Source organism: Elephantulus edwardii, unplaced genomic scaffold, assembly GCF_000299155.1.
Source record: "Elephantulus edwardii isolate Elephantulus edwardi_28Jun2011 unplaced genomic scaffold, EleEdw1.0 scaffold00266, whole genome shotgun sequence".
Taxonomy (NCBI): Eukaryota; Metazoa; Chordata; class Mammalia; order Macroscelidea; family Macroscelididae; genus Elephantulus; species Elephantulus edwardii.
In genome coordinates this window covers 1,793,950-1,813,288 of record NW_006400016.1, presented here as the reverse complement: position 1 = coordinate 1,813,288, position 19,339 = coordinate 1,793,950, and the positions used below count along the sequence as shown (strand labels likewise).

The 19,339-nt window shown below is 44.5% G+C and overlaps 1 protein-coding gene across 1 annotated transcript in view; it reads left to right on the top strand.

Moving 5' to 3' along the window:
- Positions 1–10,168: 10,168 nt before the first annotated feature.
- CD22 (CD22 molecule) overlaps positions 10,169–19,339 on the top strand; it is an 11,566-nt gene continuing 2,395 nt past the window's right edge. The window contains exons 1-9 of the mRNA XM_006899729.1: positions 10,169–10,202; positions 10,882–11,253; positions 12,980–13,273; positions 14,328–14,594; positions 14,751–15,014; positions 16,133–16,390; positions 16,587–16,850; positions 16,945–17,208; positions 18,901–18,997. Of these exons, the coding sequence (XP_006899791.1) occupies positions 10,169–10,202; positions 10,882–11,253; positions 12,980–13,273; positions 14,328–14,594; positions 14,751–15,014; positions 16,133–16,390; positions 16,587–16,850; positions 16,945–17,208; positions 18,901–18,997 (2,114 nt within the window). The remainder of the gene's footprint in view (positions 10,203–10,881; positions 11,254–12,979; positions 13,274–14,327; positions 14,595–14,750; positions 15,015–16,132; positions 16,391–16,586; positions 16,851–16,944; positions 17,209–18,900; positions 18,998–19,339) is intronic.

Below are 19,339 nucleotides of genomic sequence, written 5' to 3'. Positions count from 1 at the left end.
GGACGGGGCTTGTGCGCTGCTGGGGGTTTATGCAGCAGCACCCTGTGTGTTAAGGGTCACACAGGTGTGGGTTGCCGGGGGTCCCACAGTGTCTGGTAGTCTTCGTTCCTCTGGGGTCTCACAGTCTTCGCTCCTCTGGAGTTCTGCGGTAGGTGGCTGCCTGTTGTTCTTCCCGGGTCTCTTCCAGGCCCCTCTCGCGGTGGAAACCTGTCTGGCGGCGGCATTCTCCCGTTTGGCGGCGGCGTTCTCGCGCTGTGTTGCTCTCGCTGGCGCTGCGTCGCTCTCGCTGGCGCTGCCTGGATAGTTTATTTGATTTATAAATAAATATTTCTTTTTCATTTTGAGAATCATTATGGATGGATTTGTATTTTAATCTTGGTATTCACATGTTCATTGTTAGCATATAGAAATGCAAGGCTTTTTTTGGTGCTAGAAAATTTTATGTGGCTTTTAAAGGATTCTTTCTTGCAACTTTTAAAAAAACTTTTAAATATAAATTTTAATTGTACTTTTTAAATTATTATTTTAATAATTTTAATGAACATTTACAGAGATTTTTAATTTCCATTCATTCATTGCTGCACTTGTCTCCCCGCCCAGCCCTCCCCCACCCCCCATGTTTGCTCCTCTCTTTAAAAAGTATCTTGCAACCTTTTAAAAAAATTTTTACTACATAGACCATCCTTGGAGAAGAACATCATGCTGGGAAGGGTTGAGGGACAGTGTAGGATAGGAAGACCCCAGATGGATCAATACAGTAACTGGGACAATGTGGGTAGGTGTGTTGGGTCAGTGAGACTGGCTCAGGACAGGGCAGGCTACAGAGATGTTTTACATAGGGTCACTATGAGTCACAAGCGACTCGATGGCACATAATAACGATATCTTAGACCATAATACAATTTGCAGATAGGGATACTTTTATTTCTTCCTTCCATATTTGCTTGCCTTTTCTTGCCTAATTGTCTTGGCTAGAACTTCATTAGAAGTGGCGATAATAGATATCCTTGTCTTGTTCTTGACTTTAGAAGAAAAGTTATTGAGCCTTTTAACTTTAAATCTGCTGCTGATTAGCTACAGATAATCACATTTAGGAATTTTCCATTTATTGCTAGTTTTAAAAAAAATTTAGTTTTTTCAGTCATGAATGGATGGACATTAAGCTTTTGCCAAATGATTTTTCTGCAGCAATTGAAATAGGACTTTTCTTGTTTATCTTGTTAGTATAATGGACTACTTTAATTAATTATCAAAATTATCAAATATTGAACCTACCTTGTATGCCTGGAACAAAAAAATATATTATTTTCTATATTGCTGAAGTCTATTTGCTATAGTTTTTTTAAGAATTTGTTTAAGAAAGAAAAGAATTTGTTTCCATATTCACACAGAACCCAGGTATATTATTTGTTTTGTTGCAGTTCCCCCACCCCCGACCCCTTGAGTGGAGGTTATTATCCTTGCTGGTTTTGTTATAAGAATAACACAAGTGTCTTAGAATGAATTGAAAAGTATTTCCACTTCAATTTTCTGGAAATGATTGCGTAGAATTTGTGTCAGTTCTTTAAATGCTCTATACAATTACGCAGCGAGAAAATAGGAGTCTGGAAATGTCTTTCTTGGGAGATTTTTTTCATTGTTGTTGTGTACAGTTGAGTCGGAACCAACCCATAGAGGACTCCCCAGTGGGTTTTCAGAGGCAGAAAATTGCACGGGAGGCCATTGCCCAGCCTTCTCCCAAGGAGCAGCTGGTGGCCTTGAACACAGCTTATTGCAACTGGGCCACCAGAGCTCTTTCTTGGGAAATTTTTCATTACTTTGATGTTTTAGGATTATACAAACTGTTTCATATTGAGTTTCATATTCATAGTTTGTACTTTTTGAGGATTTGATCTATTTCATCGAAATGATAAACTGTATGTACATAATGATGTCCTAGCATTTCTTTGTTATTCTTTTGATGTCGGAAGGTCTTTTGTGACACTCTTGTTTCACTCTTGATATTAGAAATTTGTACCTTTCTTTTTTCTTTGTCAGCGTTGTTACAGGTTCGTCAGTTTTATCATTCTTTTTATTGTGGTTTTTTTTTTAGTTTTATCAATCTTTTTTGTCATATATTTTGCAATATCTTTTTTTCTTTCAATTTCACTGCTTTCTGCTCTTATATTTATTTTTTTCCCTTTTCTTCTGCTTGCTTTGAGTTCTTTCAATCTCCTTTTCTATTTTCTATTTTCTTGGGATGAGAGAGGAGATCTTAACTTATCAATTTGGAATTTTCCCTTCCTGATGTTTAGCCATTTTTTTCCTATTTGTCTCATCAGTAGTTAAGAGAAGACTATTGAGGTCTCCAGGCTTAATTGAGGATGTGCCTATTTCTCTTTTCATTTCCAGCAGTTTTTCATCACACATCTGCAGCTTTGTTTTTTGGTGGATATATTCTGCGTGGACTCTTGGTGAACTCTTTCTTCATCATATCACGTCTGTCTCTGTCCCTGATGATTCCTATTCTCTGAATCCTGTTTTAGCAGTTACTAGCAGGCGTGCATCTACCTTCTTTTATGTATTATTTATTTTTAATACTTTTACTTTCAACTTGCCTTGCTTTTATATTTGAAATAATTTTCTTGCACATAGCGTATCGACATATTCTGTTGTTGCTCATTTTTTAAATCTCCTGTCACTCTCTTTAACTTTGTGTAATTAAAACCACTTACATTTAGTGTAATAACTTGAAAGTCAGACTTCAGTGTATCGTTTTACTTAAGCATTTACTGTTTTCTCTTTGCTTTCTCTGTTTTATTTTTTCTGCTTTCCTGTAAGTGCCTTGAATATTTTAGAAATTCTATTTTGATTTACTGATAGCATTTCTTTAGTGGCTGTTCTAGTCATTCTCTTATCTGTCAATCTACTGATGTCAGTATTTTGCCAACTTGAGAAACATGTAGAAAATTTCTCTCTTTATATTGTTTTGTCCTCCTCCATTTATATATAGTCTTAAATACTTGGAGAGGGTGAAACCAAGTTTCTCCTTGGAGGCTAGGATTTTGAAACTCTGTCTCTGATTTTGAGCATGTGGCCACAGGAGGGATGAGTCTTAGAGAAGGGCATCATGCTCAGAAGGGGGGAGGGACAGCACCAGAGAGGGAAGGCCATGGAAGAGATGGATTGATATAGTAACTAGGGCAATGGGGACCGGTGTGTCTGAGTTAGTGAGAATGGCTGAGGACAGGGCTGTCTTCAGAGCTGTTGTACATAAGGTCACTATGAGTAGCAGGTGACTAGATGGCAGGTAACAACAACAACTTAAGCACTTGCTCTTAATACATTGAAGGAGCTCTGGTGGCCTAGTGGCAAGAAGCTGTGCTGCAATCCTGAAGGCATACAGTTCAAGGCCAGCAGCTGCTCCGTGTGTGAAGGATGGACAGTCTCCACCCCTGTGCTTTATTGCCTCTGAAAGTCCACTAGAGGGTCACATATGGGTCGGTTCCGACTCTACACTACAGCAACAACAACATACATTGAGGACCACATTAGAGAGTGTTATAGTTTTTGTTTCAACTGTCAAGTGATTTAGAAAACTTACGTTGCATTTACCCATATTTTTGCTCTTTCTATGCTCTTCCTTCCTGATGTCCCAAGATTTCCTTTTTGTTAAGATAGACTTTTGGCCACAAGTTCTCTCGGCTTTATTTAATTTGTCAAAGTGTAGATATCCCCCTCAATCCTTGAGGATATTTTTACTGAAAAGAGGATTCTGACTTGATGGGAAAATGATTGTGTTGCTTTCTTATGAAAGCATGGTTTCTGATGAGAGATGCCTTTTCATTTGCAGTTTTTCATTTATATATATTATTTATAGTTAATATATATTATTTTTCTCTGACCATTTTTAAAATGTGTGCCCCCCCCCCCCATTTTGGTGTGACCACTCAGCATTTTGAATCTGCAGATTTATGCTTTCTGCCAAATCAGGGAAAACTCAAGCTGTTATTGAAAAAATATTTTTAGCCTCATGTATTCCTCTCTTTCAGAGACCTCAGTAATACAGATATTCCATCCATTGTTATAGTCACATGTAACTGAGAGTTAATTTTTTAAAACATGGTTTCTCAGGTTAGGTAATTTCTAGTCTTCAAAAGTTCAGCAAGTCTTTCTTCTGTACTCTTCATCTGTTCAACGTCCCGCTGACTTTTAATTTCATTATTGTAATTTTTTTTTAGTCTAAATTTTCCCTTTGGTTATTTTTTGTGTCATCTATTTCTGAGCCCTTCTATATTTTTTCTTTTTCATTTGCTTTCAAGTATGTTTATAATTGCCAGTTGAAGTTGTTTTAGAATTTTTTCAGATAATTCTAACATCTATATCATTTGATGCTGGTATTTATTCATTATCTTTTCTCATTTAATTTGAAACTTTCTTGATTCCTAATATACTAAATGGTTTTCTAGTGAAACCTAAGTTGTTGGATCTTATTTGAACCTGTGTTTTAGCACATTTCCCTGTTTGGAGGACACTGTGCTGTCACTGCCAGATTAGAAGGTCCTTTTCTTCACTTGACTTCTGGTGCTGCTTAAGCAGAGGTAAGCATTTCCCCTCATAGGTTAGGCTGGCTCTAGGGGAAGACTTCATCTCTGTTCGTTTTGTAGAAAAGTCCTTCCTTCAGCATCTAAACACTCAACATTACTTGCCAATCTCTGTATGTCTTGATCTTCCTCTGTGTTAACAAGCTTCCTAGAACAGAGACTTCTGTAAATACATGCACTTTATTCCTGATGATTTTTTCTTGTTGATATTAAGTTTTCCCATCTCTGCTCACTTTCCTTTCCTTTTTATCTCTTACAAAATGAAAGGTAATACAGGCCATACCACCAGGAAACTCCCCTTACTTTGGATCAGAACTGGACTGTGATTGGATTAAGTCTATTGTATTCTACTCTTAAACCTTTTCAAGTGTTCCTTTACCAGATCACTGAAAATCATTACATAACTTTCCCATTACATCATTATATAAATGTATTTTGCTGTTATTATTGTCATGTACCAACCATTAAGCTAGAGCTGACTCCTGGCTGACCCTTCAGTGGATTTTTTTGGAGACAGTAAATCACATGGAATGCCCATTTTTCTATCATGGAGCAGGTGATGGAGTTGAACAGTTTGCCTTTGGATTGGCAGCACAGCTTCTTAACACTAAGTCTTGAGAGCTCCCTAAAGCATTTGTGGGGCAGTGGGGGAGGAAGGATGACACAATTATATTAAGACATTTTCTGTTATCTGGGGGGAGGACCCCTTCCTTTTACTGCTGCATCGGGGAGTGAGAGTGCAGACTCCCACCCAGACATCTGCTGATACCATCCTGGCTAAGAGGGAGAAGAGTACTTCTTAACTGCTCCACACGACACTGTGCAGGATGACTAAGGGACAGTGAACGTCCTTCCTCCTCACTCTTCACTGTTGTTGCGTACAATCCAGTCAGAACTGACCTGTAGCTGATCTGGTGGGCTTTCAGAGGCAGTTAATTGCATAGGAGGAGATTACACATCTTTCTCCCATGGGGCAGCTGGTGGATTCGAACCTTGTACCTTGGAGATTGTAGCACAGTTGTGGTTTTATTTTTTGCCACGAGGCCAGGAGAGCTCTAGGCCTCCTCTATCGTCATCTTAAGGATAAGGAAGAGGAACACTTTATTACCAGCTTTTCCAGGAGTCCTTTCCTGACACTTTAAGGAGGATTAGCCAATCACTCCAGCAGGAGGGAGGGGAGTGTAAAGGGTTTCTAGTTACAATCTGGCAAGGGTGAAATTTGGTTTTCTTCATTCTGGCATAAATTGGGTTCAGCCTCAGTTCTTTCTGGAGCGTTTGGCTAGAGTAGAGCAGTTACTGTCCAAATGTATTCTGTCTTGCTATGGTTCCCCTTTCCTGATTGTTTCACTGATGTTGTGTACCATAGAGTCAGAACCAACCCATAGCTGACCCTCCAGTGGGTTTTCAGAGGCAGCTAATCACATAGGAGGGGAGCTAATTTTCACTGGAAGAGCTTCCTCCCACCCCCCCACGTGGTTGGCTTCCGCAGTACGCAGCCTAGAATCCTGTAGCAAAAAGAAAATTCAGGAACTCACCAACCCACCCTCCACTCCTTGAGTGGCTTTCCCATTCAGTGCACCTTGAACAAGAGATTTTCTCCCTTGCTCATTGTCTGTGCATCTTTACCTCAGTCTCTAGGAACACTAATGAGGGAAAGTAGCAGGAGTGATGACTGGACATTGTCACTAAACGTCAAACACCTTAAAGTTGACCCTTCATCAGCAGATTGCAATTCTAAAGTGCTTGGCTTGAATCATCAATGAGTGAGTGGTTCCTGGGGGCTGGGTAGAGAGCAAGTTGCAGATACCAGTTCTGAAACTGACCTGTGGTAAATTCAAACACTGAAACCAAGACTTGACTAGATATTCTAGCGTTCCTTCCCATCTGATTCCAAGGTTATGTCCCTGCCATTATCTTTTGTGTCCCCCACTCTCTAAATCATGATGCTTCTCGTGTAACCCCAGGATCACAGAGAAGATGTGGGTGTGGCCAAGGGGAGAGGGAAATCAGGCCCTAGAGGCTTCACTGCACTTCCCCTTTTCCTCTCAAATGTTGTAAGAGCCCCTGAAGAGGAAAGACACCAATTAACAGGTAAAAACACCCCTGACCAGACCCCAACAGTGTGATCACTTTGGCATTCAATAAGTGTGTGGAGCAGCTGCCTTGTCCTGGGCACTGTTCTTGGGGCTGGAAATAGAGTGCTGACCTCTCTTCTCTTTGACCTGTGTTACAGCAGGACCCCTTCTGTGTCCCTCTCTCCAGGCAAGGCAAATCTTCTAACAAATGGTTGGTGGTCTAGATCTAATAACTCTGGGAGTCTCTGGATGTTATGTTATGTACTGTTGAGTCAGAATTGACCCTTAGTGGGTTTTCGGGGGCAGTGAACGGCATGGGAGGAAATTGCTCGTCTTTCTCTCTCAGAGCAGCTGGTAGATTTGACCTGCATGCCTTTGAGTTGACACTGCAGCTTTTTACCACTAGGCCACCAGTGTCTCTGGATAGTGGGGCCAAAAGAAAAAAAAAGGGGGGGAGATCCTTTTCAAGTCTGAAGGCTACTGGTGTGAATGGACAGCAGTGGCCTTGCCCTGAGCCTTCTTGTTTAATGACTGTCATTCTTAGCCTTCACCTGCCACCCTATATCTATAACTCTTTACTTCCTAGGCCTGGGCCTGACTTCTTACTCTCTACATGCTGTCTGGAAGCTCTCAGCGTGAGTATACAACCCAGTTCTGAGCGCAGCCATTCTACTTATTCTGGAGTCCTTGGACCAGACCCTGATGAGATCGTGGCAGGTGGGTATTGGTAGAGGGGGAGTGCTTGTCACAAGATATAGGATCTAGTCTTTGTTACATACTGTTGTTGAAATCCTTGAGGAGACCCCCCCCCTCCCCTCAAGGACATCGTCAGAGCATTGCTCTGCTAAGTTTTGTAGTGGTGCTCTGTGTTGGCCCCATCTTTGGAAACTGATGTTGCTCACACAAGCTTATTAATGATTTGAGAAGTCCTACATTTAGAACTCAATTTAACTTTTTCAATTTGCTTTTCTCAAATGGATCTCTTGTGTGTAACACTGTTAGCTCCTGCAGAAGTAGTGTCAGCTCTGCCTGAGAAAATTTCCTCAGCTTCAGACCCTCACTGCTAATGCATGCCCAGTGCTGGCCAGTCCAGCCCATATGCCTGGGAGCCAGAACCCACTTCCTGCTTTTAGCAATCACTCCTGGCTCTGGGTAACCAACCGTCCTTGACACAAGCCACGGAGACTGGAGGCAAGGAGATCAACAGCGAAGAGGGGGGCACTGATGCATGGGAAAAGTTGGCAGGCTGGTGGGAGGGGCATGAGTCTGTGCTGGGACAGGAGACACACTCTGGTGGCACATCCTGTTAGCTCCCAGGGGACTCGCACAGAAAGCACAACCATGTAAATTGGGACTTAAATTTAACTCTATGTAAATTTAATGCTATGCAAAAGTTTTAAAAGGAGTCTTGGTGATGGAGGGATTCAAACACGCCTTCAGTGAGTCAAAGCCACTAGATGCACTGTGAGAGAAAAGACTTGCTGCCTGTTTCGGTGGAGTCAATTCCAACTCACAGGAGGTCCTACTCTGTCCCACTCGGAGTCTGAAATGACTCAGCACCAGTGGGTTTGAGTTTTTAGCAAACTAAGAAAGTGGAGGGCAAGCCCATCAGCTCCGTGAGGCAGGAGTTGTCACTCAGCACCCTTGGTTTCTCCAGATGATTTTGTTTGGCAGCACAGTGGTTTTGCTTATTTTGTTTAAAGCAGGATGTTTCACATGGAAATCTGGCTTCTTAGTGCTCCTAAGAGACTGGGCAGTGGTGAATGTTTCCACTTGGCAACAATTGAACGGAACTGAGACAGCCACTGTCTCTAGACAAGGCTTGACACTGTCTTTTGTAGTTGTTGACATTTCCTGTCCAGCCCCTGAGGACATTTGAGGTGGACCCTTGCACTATAATCTTCTAAATCCTTCCAGATGCTCTCCAAAACCTTACTTTATTATTACTATTTCTTTATTGATCTTTAAAATCAAATTTTGACCACATTTGGCCTTTGTGTATTAACTCTTCGCTCAACTCATTTCTATGTCTTTACTGGGTATCCCCAAGGGGAGCGTCAAAGTTACCCAGGACCTGGCATTTGAGGTTCTTAGTGGTGTGGTCTCACTAAAAGCCTGAGAGAAGGGTAAAGATTTTTTTTCTATATTTTATTAATTTTCATAAACATTTACAGAGATTTTGGGTTTCCATTCATTCATTGTTGCACTATTCTCTCTACCCTCCTCCCAGTTTGTTCTTGTCCAAATGCCACAGTGCTTGTCAAAGCCAGTTCTGATTAATCTTCTTTGTCAGTGTGTCCTTTGCCATTCCCTATCACTCCTCCCTGAGAGAGACTTCACCCTGAGTCATAAGGAAAAGGGGATGGCGTATTCTCTTAGCTACTTCCTGCTGACAAGGGACACTGTGGGTTTCAGGGTGAAGATCTTCTCTCACTACTCTAAAGGGCCCCTTTGGCAGTAGGAAGCACATAGACTATTATGGAGATTGATTTTGGAATTTAGATGCACTCTTATTGATTGTGCTTGGCCGTACATGTTCATATCCTTGAAGATGTATCATGGGGGTGTTGCAACCTAGAAGACACAAATTTGACTAACAAGTTATAAGTACATGAGTCCAGAAATTATGGAAAAGTAAAAGAAAAGATTCTTTCATTGTTTTACAAACCCTCCCCCAGGTCCCCTCCACCATGTAGCCCTCGCTCTAGTCTCCTGTGATGACAGAAATACCTAGTTATATATCTCTTTTAAACAGTTTTCTCCCTCCTCTGTTTCAGTGCAGTATACATTATTGAACCCATCTTACTCAGTCTCTCCCCAACCCCAAGGACAGTCCCATTCTACAACAGTGGCATCATGTAATATTTGTCCTTTTGTGACTGGGATATTTCACTCAGCATAATGTTCTCCAGAGTCAACCATTTTGAATAATATTGCATGAGTTCCTTGTTTTTTAATGCAGCATAGTATTCCATTGTGCGAATATACCACAGTGTACCATTAAATCAGATCTGAGTGGTACAGGAGGAGATTGTCCCCCCTTCTCCAGCAGAGCATCTGGTGGATTCAAACCACATGACTCTGGGTTTGCAGTGCAGCTTCTTGCCAATAGGCCACCAGAGCTCCCTTAGAAGGGTAAAGATTTTTTTTCTTTTTTCTAAAAATGGTAGATGGGTGGATCGATGGATGAGTGGATAAGTGGCTGGCTGGGTGCATGGGTGGACAGGTGGAGGATTGAGTGGATGGATGAGTGGATGGAAGAATGACTTAGTCTTGGACTGGGTGACGGGAAAGAGAGGGAAGCATGGTTCTCAGGACAGAGAGAGTACAGCATATCCAGAAAACACCTCCCACATAGAAAAAAATCCCACTAGATATTGTCTCCCTGGGATTGGGGAGGGTCAGAGTTCAGTGGGGGGCAGGGCAAGAAACACCATCTTGGAAGAAAAGGCAACCATATGGCTCAAAGACAAACTCTTCCTGGTTCAGGCTCCCGCCTAGACACGAACCATGAGTATCTTCAGCATCTCGGTCCTGCTCCTTGGTAAGGACTTGGGTTTGGGGATGGCAGTGGGATGAAGAGGAAATACCACGGGCAAAGAAAATGTACTTTTCTTTCAGGGGGTGGGGGATGGACAGGCAGTTCCCATATTTATAGTCACTCTCTGGATTATGAGCAGGATCTAAAGTCTATCCTTAAGTCAAATTCATAGGCAAGTCAAAGTGAGTGCATATGGTACTTCAGTGCGAGGAAAGGAGGCCCTATTGATGTATTGGGTACATTGAGTAATGTATTGGGCTGCTACCCAAAGGTTGGCAGTTCAGATCCACAAGCCACCCTGTGGAAGAAAGATTTACAGTCCTGGCTCCCCAGAGGGAAGAGTTGCTATGAGTTAGGACCAATCTGACAGCAGTGTGACAAACAACCTGGAGTCTTAGAAATGATTTAAAACCTGAACAGGCAGAAAATGAAGGGGACTGTGATGAAGGATTAGTTTTGAGTAGGGTTCGTCCAATCATTTCTAAGTGAAGGCATGTTTGCATAGCACTGGGGGAGGGGGGCATATGCAATTAATTGGCTAAGCTCCTGGGAACTGCCCGCACTTCTTTTTGGTTTTGTTCTCTCTCCCTATCTCCCTTTATTTCCCCCATCCTCAGAGGACATCCTTTATTTCTCTGAAAACCCTACAATAATGCTTTTTGATCATTGTGATGGGTTCCAGGATACTTGGCTTTCTCTGTCTCAACGAAATGGAATATTCAACACCCCCAAACCCTCTACAGCTGGGAGGGGGCTTGTATCTGGATTCCCTGCCTTTACACAATCCGAGATGGCTCGAAGTCCCTGGAAATCTTAACTGTGTACCACCATTATGAGTATAATAACACCACAAAGCATTTTCATGGGACCATCCTCCACCAGTCCACCACAAAGACTTCTTCTCACGTGGAGAGGGTACAATTCCTGGGCAACCTTCAAAACAACTGCAGCCTGCGCATCCAGCCAGCGTACGTCAACGACAGTGGTCTGCTGGGACTGAGGATGGAAACAAGTGGTGACAGATGGATGGAGAAAATAAAACTCAACATCTCTGGTAAGAGTCTGGGGGAAGGCTGACCTCTGTCACAGCCGAGTGTGAAGGGAAATGAGGGATATCCAAAATTCTTGTAGCAGAGGCAATGATCCAACATGTTTGTGGAGGTCAAGTGAGCAATGAGGTCTGGCACCCAGGAGCAGTGACACTTGCACTGCCTTTCAGTCCCTACCCATGCAGGCACACAGGAACCTAGGTCCCTAACTAGTTTTTCAAGTTATTGCTGCTTTTAGGTGCCATCGAGTCGACTATGACTCACAGTGATCCTATGGACAACAGACCTGAACCTTGCCCTAATCCAGTGCCATCCTCATTATCTCGGATACACTTGAGCTGTTAGTTACTGTCTCAAGCCATTGTTGAAGGTCTTCTCTTCCTCTCACCCTTCATGTTTCCAAACACAATGTCTTTTCCTGAGGACTGGGCTCTCCTCAGGGCATGCTCAGTGTGTGAGATGATCTATCCCCATCCTCGTCTCTAAGGAACACCATGCCTGCACTTGCTCAAATATTTGTCGTGGGATATTCAGTATTGGAAATTTACTTTTTTTTTTTAAAAATTAAATATTCCCAAAGATGTTAATTCTATTTCTAGTTAGCTGTTCTGCACCATCAAGTTGTAAGGGACCCACCAGTGATTTTCAGAGGAAAATCACATGGGAAGAGAGTGTCCATTATTCTCCCAAGGAGCAGCTGGTAGGTTTAAACAGAGAGCAGCTCCTTGTCACGAGGCCACCAGAGCCCTGGTATGGGCTTCATGGCGCCTGCATAGGACATGACCTATTGAACACATGTGTCTGAGGCCTCTGTCTCTGGCAGCCTGGTCACTTCAGTTCAAACTCCCTTTCTTCAGTGGTTGGATCTAAGCAGTCCTGTGTCTGAGCGACAGGAGCAATCAGGCCCTGCAGCCCGAAGATGGTGCAGACCGGGGAAGACCTGCGACCGCACAGGCCTGTTCCACTACAGGAATGCTGGGCTTGTGAGCCACCAATGTTGTGGCCATTGAGCAAAGCCAAGTTTGTCATTTAAGCTAAGAAATGTTTCAAGTCAAAGCCTGAACAAAACTGACAAACTTCACTCTGGTATCCTGCGGGAGCCATTGGGAGGGTGTTTATCCACAGCCATTGTGTCCCTCCATCAGGTTTCCGAGACCATGAATCTTCTCAGGAGGAGACTGCTTATTTTTCCTTCATGGGTGCCCGGTAGATTCAAACCCCTAAACTTTGAGTTAGCAGCCACCAAAGTTCTGCACCACCAAAGTTCCTTTGAGGACATTTAAGTATACAAGTATTGGGCTGTGAGAATGAAGTAACTATGAAATACATTTCCTAAGAAGCCCTGGTGGCATAATGCGGTTCATGGGCTGCCAACTGAAAGATCCTTTGTTCAAATCCACTATGCGCTCTTTGAAAGAAAGATGGGGGGGGGGGGAGAAAGAAAGATGGACATTCTCATCCCAGAAAAATTTACAGCTCCAGGGACTCATTGGAGGGTTGCTAGAGTCTGAATTGACTCAGTGACAGTGGGTTTGGTATTGTTTATTTATGAAGCTTTAGTATTTAGGGTTTTCAGAGAGTTATCTCAAAGCAGAGAAAGACAGAAATGCAATAGAAGGGAGTTGACCAGAGAGGTTCCTGGGGGGGGCTACTTGGAGCAGAAAGTGCAGAGCAAATACTTATCTGATCCTTGGTCTTCCAGACTATAGCGAGCCCCCTATTCTTTTGCAGAACGACCTTTTCCACCTCACATTCAGCTCCCTCAGGAAATCCGAGAATCCCAGGAAGTCACTCTGACCTGCTTACTGAATTTCACCTGCCCCGGGTACCCGGTCCAATTACAGTGGTCCCTGGAGAAGCCAGCTGTCAACTCGGAGTCCCTGGACCCCAAGACTGCCTTCACAAAGAGCAAGCTCACGTTCCAGCCACAGTGGTCAGACCACGGGAAGAACGTGACCTGCCAGCTCAGAGACCTCATCACGCAGCAGATATTGTCACAGGAAACGGTGCGGCTGGATGTGAAGCGTGAGTCTCCCCAGTTCTCCCAGGGGAAGGAAGAGGTCCTTGTCACCTGTGTCCCAGCCCAGACTGTGACCAGTGGCTACCGCACTGCAGATGGCCAGGCAGTGCACCCTGGTCCACCACCCTTGTTGTCAGCCCCAGTGGTTTAGGAAGCAGGTTCGTTCCAGCACCTGTGTTGGTCTGACAGAATAACATTATTTAATCCACCCCTACCCCACACCACCATTTTGGAATTATCTAGTTAAGTTTGCTTTTCTCCCGTGCAGGGAAAATCTTCTCATTGTTATTTACAGTTATGCCTCCTTTACTCACTCAGTAAACATTTATTGCATACCTGTCGATGTCAAGGGAGCTCTGGTGGCTTAGTGGGAAGGAGCTGCACTACAGGTAGTTCAAATCCACCAGCTCCTCCTCAGGAGAAAAATAGGCATGTTCCTCCCGTGGCATACGAGATATAGTGGTAGTCAGGTGATTATACTAAGAAGAAAATTACAACACAGAGAGAGGAAGTGATGGACAGAGACCTCTCTGAGGAAGATGAACATTTGAAGGAGAATGAGTGAAGGGGAGAAACTGAGGCAGTTTGGTGTTTGAGAGAGAAACATTTCCGGAAGATAAAAGAACAAGGGACAAAGGTCCTGAGGTAGCGCTATCTTGGTTTGATGAGCTAAAGCATCCCAGGAATCAAGAGCTGAGGAAGGAAGTCTGGGGTTGCGCTGGGGAAGCTAGAGTAGTATTATTACTGTAGTAAGGGTCCCGGATCTTCTTCTAAGCGGGGAATCCATTGGAGGAGTTTGAACAGAAAGAGACAAGGTTTGACGGACATGCTAAGGAAACCTGCTGGCTGTTGGTGGGCAGACAGAAAGCACAGACTGGCAGAGCGGGGAGGTTTTGACAGTCATCTGGCGGTTTGCCCCAGGCCAGGCTTGTAGACAGGGTGACGTGGAGTGACTGCACACCCATGTGTACATGTGTGGGCCACTGCTCAGGCAGAATGTACCCCTTCTTACCACTTCCCACCTCAGAGAATTCCCCTCACGGCCCTCTGTCCCCACAGACGTTCCGAAGCTGGAGCTGGAGGTCAGTCCCAGAGACGCCATTGTAACAGAGGGGGAGTCTGTGACCATGACGTGCCATATCCGGAGCAGCTACCCCAAACAGAAGACTATCATGTGGTTCAAGGATTTTAAGCACCTGGAAAATCAGGAGACGGACATGCTAATTCTGTCTAGGGTGACCAAGAATGATAGTGGAAAGTACCGCTGCCAGGTCTCAAATGATCTGGGCCAAGGAGATTCAGAAGACGTGTCCCTCCAAGTGCTGTGTGAGCCTTCTTGGAGCTCGGGAGGGGGCAGGCAAGGAGTCGCTGGGGAGGCACAAGGGGAGAGGGGGGTCCAGGTTCTCGGCAGGTGAGCAGTGAGGCTTGCAGGTCAGAGGACTCTCCTCACTCCCCTAATGCTACCTCTGTGGTTTCTTTCAGTTGCTCCAGAACCTTCCCGTGTTCAAATTTCCCCCTTGCCAGCTAGAGAGGGAAATTTGGTGATCCTGACTTGCGTATCATCAGCTAATCCTCCTCCGACAAACTACACATGGTCTCACAACGGGAGAACAGTTCTGGGAAAGACAGAAGAGACTTTCCAGATTCCAAAGATCCTCCCCAGCCATTCTGGGAGTTATTCCTGCTTGGCAGAAAACAGTATTGGTGCTGGACAGGTTGGGCAGAAAGCTGAGCTGGATGTACAGTGTGAGTGGTTATAGTGCGTGCGGGTCCTACGGAGAAAGGATAGAAGTGGGTTTGGAGATGCTGGTGTCTGGTAGTATAGAGGCATTGCTGTTGTCGGTGCCGTCAAGTCGGTTATGATTCAGAGCCACCCTATGACCAACAGATCTAAACCTTGCCCTGTCCTGAAGTATCCTCAGCCTCTCTGAGATGCACAAGCCCATTGTTACTGTCACTGCATCAATCCATCTTGTTGAGGTCCTTCCTCTCTTTCTCTGATCCTCCACCTTTCTCAACATGATGTCTTTTTCCTAAGGACATAGATAGGTGGCAAGTAAGAACTCAGGGTCTCTGACTGACATCCTGGGACAGGGGCTTGTTTTTTTTTCAAAGTTGTACTGTCAGCAGTTAAAACTGTAAATGTTCGATAGATATTCACTGAATGAATAAATGACTAGATGCATAGACCCACGAAGGAGACACAAGTTTAGCATCGTTAAGCAATAACTGAGTCCTAGCAGGAATCTTGAAGTCTAGAGAGAAGTGGGATGAAATACCTCCTTACTAGTGAGATGAAATACCTCCTTACTAGCGTTGGATCTTCTTTAATGTAGTGACTCTTGCTTGGTACCGAGTTTAGCCGTAGACAAAGAGAATTCACAAGTTTTATCCTCAGATTCTAAGATGTCATAGTCTGAACACTGATAGGAATACCCACGCCATGGATATCTAGATAATAGGATGTGCGGTTACAGCAGCAGCAGGTTTTGCTAGATTATTTGCTATGTGCCACATGCTAGTCTAAGTTCATCATCTCATTTTATCCTTAAAACAGTTTCATGAGTTAGGTGCTCTTAAGAGGAAACAAAGGCCCACAGCTCTAAATGGCAGGGCCTAGCATGCTGACATCAGAGCTCTTCTCTTAACCACTGCACCATTCTGCCTCAACTCAAGTCAAATGGTTAGAAGGTTAAGGTCTCCTGTTTTCATACCTGTGTGAGGGGGGACCACTAGTTTTGCTTTTATTAACTTAGGAGAGGCCTCACTGAAGGAGACAGGTTGAGGAGAGAGAGGAAACGGGAAGAAACAAGTGTTACGGACACCTGGCTCATCTTCACATAGTTTTCTATTTGTTTTTCCAGATCTCCCCAAGGGAGTGACCTTGTCGATTAAGAATCCCACACCAATTCGAGAAGGAGATGATGTGACCCTGGTCTGTAACTATAATTCCAGTAACCCTAAAGTTTCCAGATATGAATGGGAGCCCCAAGCCTCCAAGAATAAGTCATTCCCTGAGGTTCTGACCATTCAAAAAGTTCCCTGGAATGTCAGGCCAGTCTCCTGTCAAGCCTGTAACTTCCAGTGTACGAAGTCTCCCTCTCTCTCCCTGGAAGTACATTGTGAGTAACCCGGGCGGGGGACCTGGGAGGAGGTAGCCCCTTTAGGATATGAGAATGTGAGGGTTAGGAGACCAGAGTTTTCCCAGAGAATCCACTGAAGAGAGCCGGGCCTCAGGGCTGAGGGGAGCAGTGACCTTGGAGGCAGGAAGATGGGAGAGAAGAGAGTGGTCATCAGCCTGAGGCCTTTGCTCTCTAGATGCCCCCAGAGGCGTCAAGGTAAAGAAGATCAGGCCCAGCGCTGAGATTCGCTCTGGAGAGGAGGTCCTCCTTTGGTGTGAGTTCTCAGGCAGCCACCCTAAAGATGTCCACTACTTCTGGAAGAAAAATGGAAGCCTTCTGAAGGAAGGAAAGGAACTGAAGTTTGGCTCCATCTCCCCTGAAGATGCTGGTTATTACAGCTGCTCGGTCAACAACTCCATGGGACAGACCACATCTGAGGCCTGGATGCTCCAAGTGCTTTGTGAGTGACTTGAGCTGGAGGCTCACGACAGAGAAGAGCGGGTGTCTGGGAACCTGGGAACCTGCATCCTGATTTCTCTGGCTTTCTCTTACAGATGCACCCAGGTGGCTACGGGTGTCCATTGCCCCAAACAGCAGAGTGATGGAAGGAAAGAAGGTATTCCTGACATGTGAGAGCGACGCCAATCCTCCTATCTTCCAGTACATCTGGTTTGACCAGAACAACCAACAGCTCCAACACATTGGCCAGACGCTGAGATTGGAGTCTGCAAAGGTCCAGCACTCGGGTGCCTATCGGTGCCGGGGAGTCAACATGCTGGGTCTGGGTGACTCAACCCCCAGCACCCTCACTGTCTACTGTAAGACCTCTTCCCGCTTCCTCTTATGCTCTTCTCTGGCCCTTCTGCTTCTGTGGCTTCCCTCACCCCCGGCTATGCCTCCCAAATCTCCTTGTACTGTCTTCTCTTTCTCTGTCTCCAGTTTCTGTAGACCCAGCCCAGCCCATCCACGCAAAGAAAAGCCCTGGCCACAGCCGCACACCTTATCCCTCTTAACGATTGTCCCCTTTCCTTCCCTCCTGATTCATCCTTTAGAAAGCCCTCCCAAGCTGGCCCCACCTTCCCAAATCTCAAGCTCCTAGCATGTTTTGGGTTTCCTCACTCCCCCTCTGGGTTACCTTTAGCATTTTGCTTTTTTTTTTAATCTTTTAAGATTTTTGTGGTTTTAAAAAAATATAAGTGCATAGTAAAATAAATAAAATCACAAAAAGCAAATAATAGCAAGACAGATCCCTCTTACTCTTGATGCCTGAGAACTCTTGTTCTCTTGCAAGAGACACATCCACAGCTAACAGCTTTTCTATCTCCTTAAAAAGATATCTGCACAAACGTAACATACATGCACAAATCTGCACATACTCTGCTTTGTTACACTCAGGATGGGAGAACTCACTCTGTCTCAGGCTTTTCTTCTTCTTTTGCCAGAAAATAATATTGTCTGGACAATGTCCTGCATCCACACATTTTCAGGGTCTCTAGAGAGTCTGGAAACATAAGGGTGAGGGGTATTGAACTTATTTCTATGGATGACCCATTTGTAGATGAATGATTGGAGTCTTTGCTATAAAATTAGGGGATTACCACCTGCAGAGCTGGAGATGAAAGCAAAACTTCTTGAGTGGTTATTTGAAACAAGTCCTTGGTGTAAAAACACGTGTCTCTAGACTTTCTAGAAACCTTTCAGTCAAGCTTCTTTCTGCAATGGCTGCACTATATACTCCATTGTATGAGTTTCATATTTGTCTAGTGCCCTGTAAGAGAGCTCTGATGGCCTAGTGGTAAGAAGCTGCGTTGCAATCCCAAAGGACGCAGTTCATTTCTACCAGCTGTTCCTTGAGAAAAAGAAGGGAAAACTCCTCCAGTACAGAGGGTTAGCTATGGGTCAGTTCTGACTTGACAGCGCACAAGTACAAGGCCCTGTAGGAGCTCTGGTGACTCAGTGGTAATGAACTTTGCTGCCAACCCTAAGACATTCAGTTAGAACCCACTAGCTGCTCCTTGAGAGAAAGGAGGGCAACCTGAGATTTCTGCCTCTGAACCCCCCCCTCTCCCACCCACCCCCACCCCCCTCGCCCCGAGGGTTCGGTTCCTACTTGACAACACCTAACACTCCTCTCTTCAAGGATCCCGGCAGTCTTTTATTGTGGGCACGCCCACGTGATAGAGGCAGGGTGAACTCCTATGTGGGATTTCTGGGTCAAAGGACAGGTGTATTTGAAGTGCTGAGAGTATTACCAAATAGTGCTCTGTCTGAAATGGTTGCATTCGTTATTAGGAGAATGAGCTCTGTGTGTTCATCTCAAAGCAGCAGCACCTCATGAGAAAGAGCTGGCCAGCCCTTTCCTCCTAATGGCAGCTCCAGCAGAGAAGGGCTGTCTTCATGGGGGAGAAGTGCAGGCAAGGACAGCAGCTGGATGGCCAAAGAAATCAAGAATACCTTTAGGCAAAACTAACTCTTGTTTGATCTGCTGAAATCCTTCCTTTCTCCACTAGACAGTCCTGAAACCATAGGCAGGAGGGCAGCTGTTGGGCTTGGGGCTTGCCTGTCCATCTTCATGCTGGCCTTCTGGGGAGTCAAGCTTCAAAAAAGGTGAGCTCTTTCCTCTCTCTTTGTTGGCTACATCGCATCTCCCATTTTTCAGTCTCAGAGCACCCCGTGTGCTCAGTGGATGATGTCTGGCTCCTCTTCCCTTGACTCTCAAGGAGCATGTCATTCTTTTTTTTTACTTTTTAAAAATTATTATTAATTTCAATGAAAGTTTATAGAAACTCAGGATTTCTATTCATTATTGTTGCACTTTTCTCCCGGCCCACCATTCCCTCACCCCAATTCGTTCTTCTCTTTGAAAAGTAAAAGAAAAATTCTTTCATTGTTATACAATCCCTCCCCCCAGGTCCACTCCACTATGCAGCCTTCGTTCTGGACTCCTGT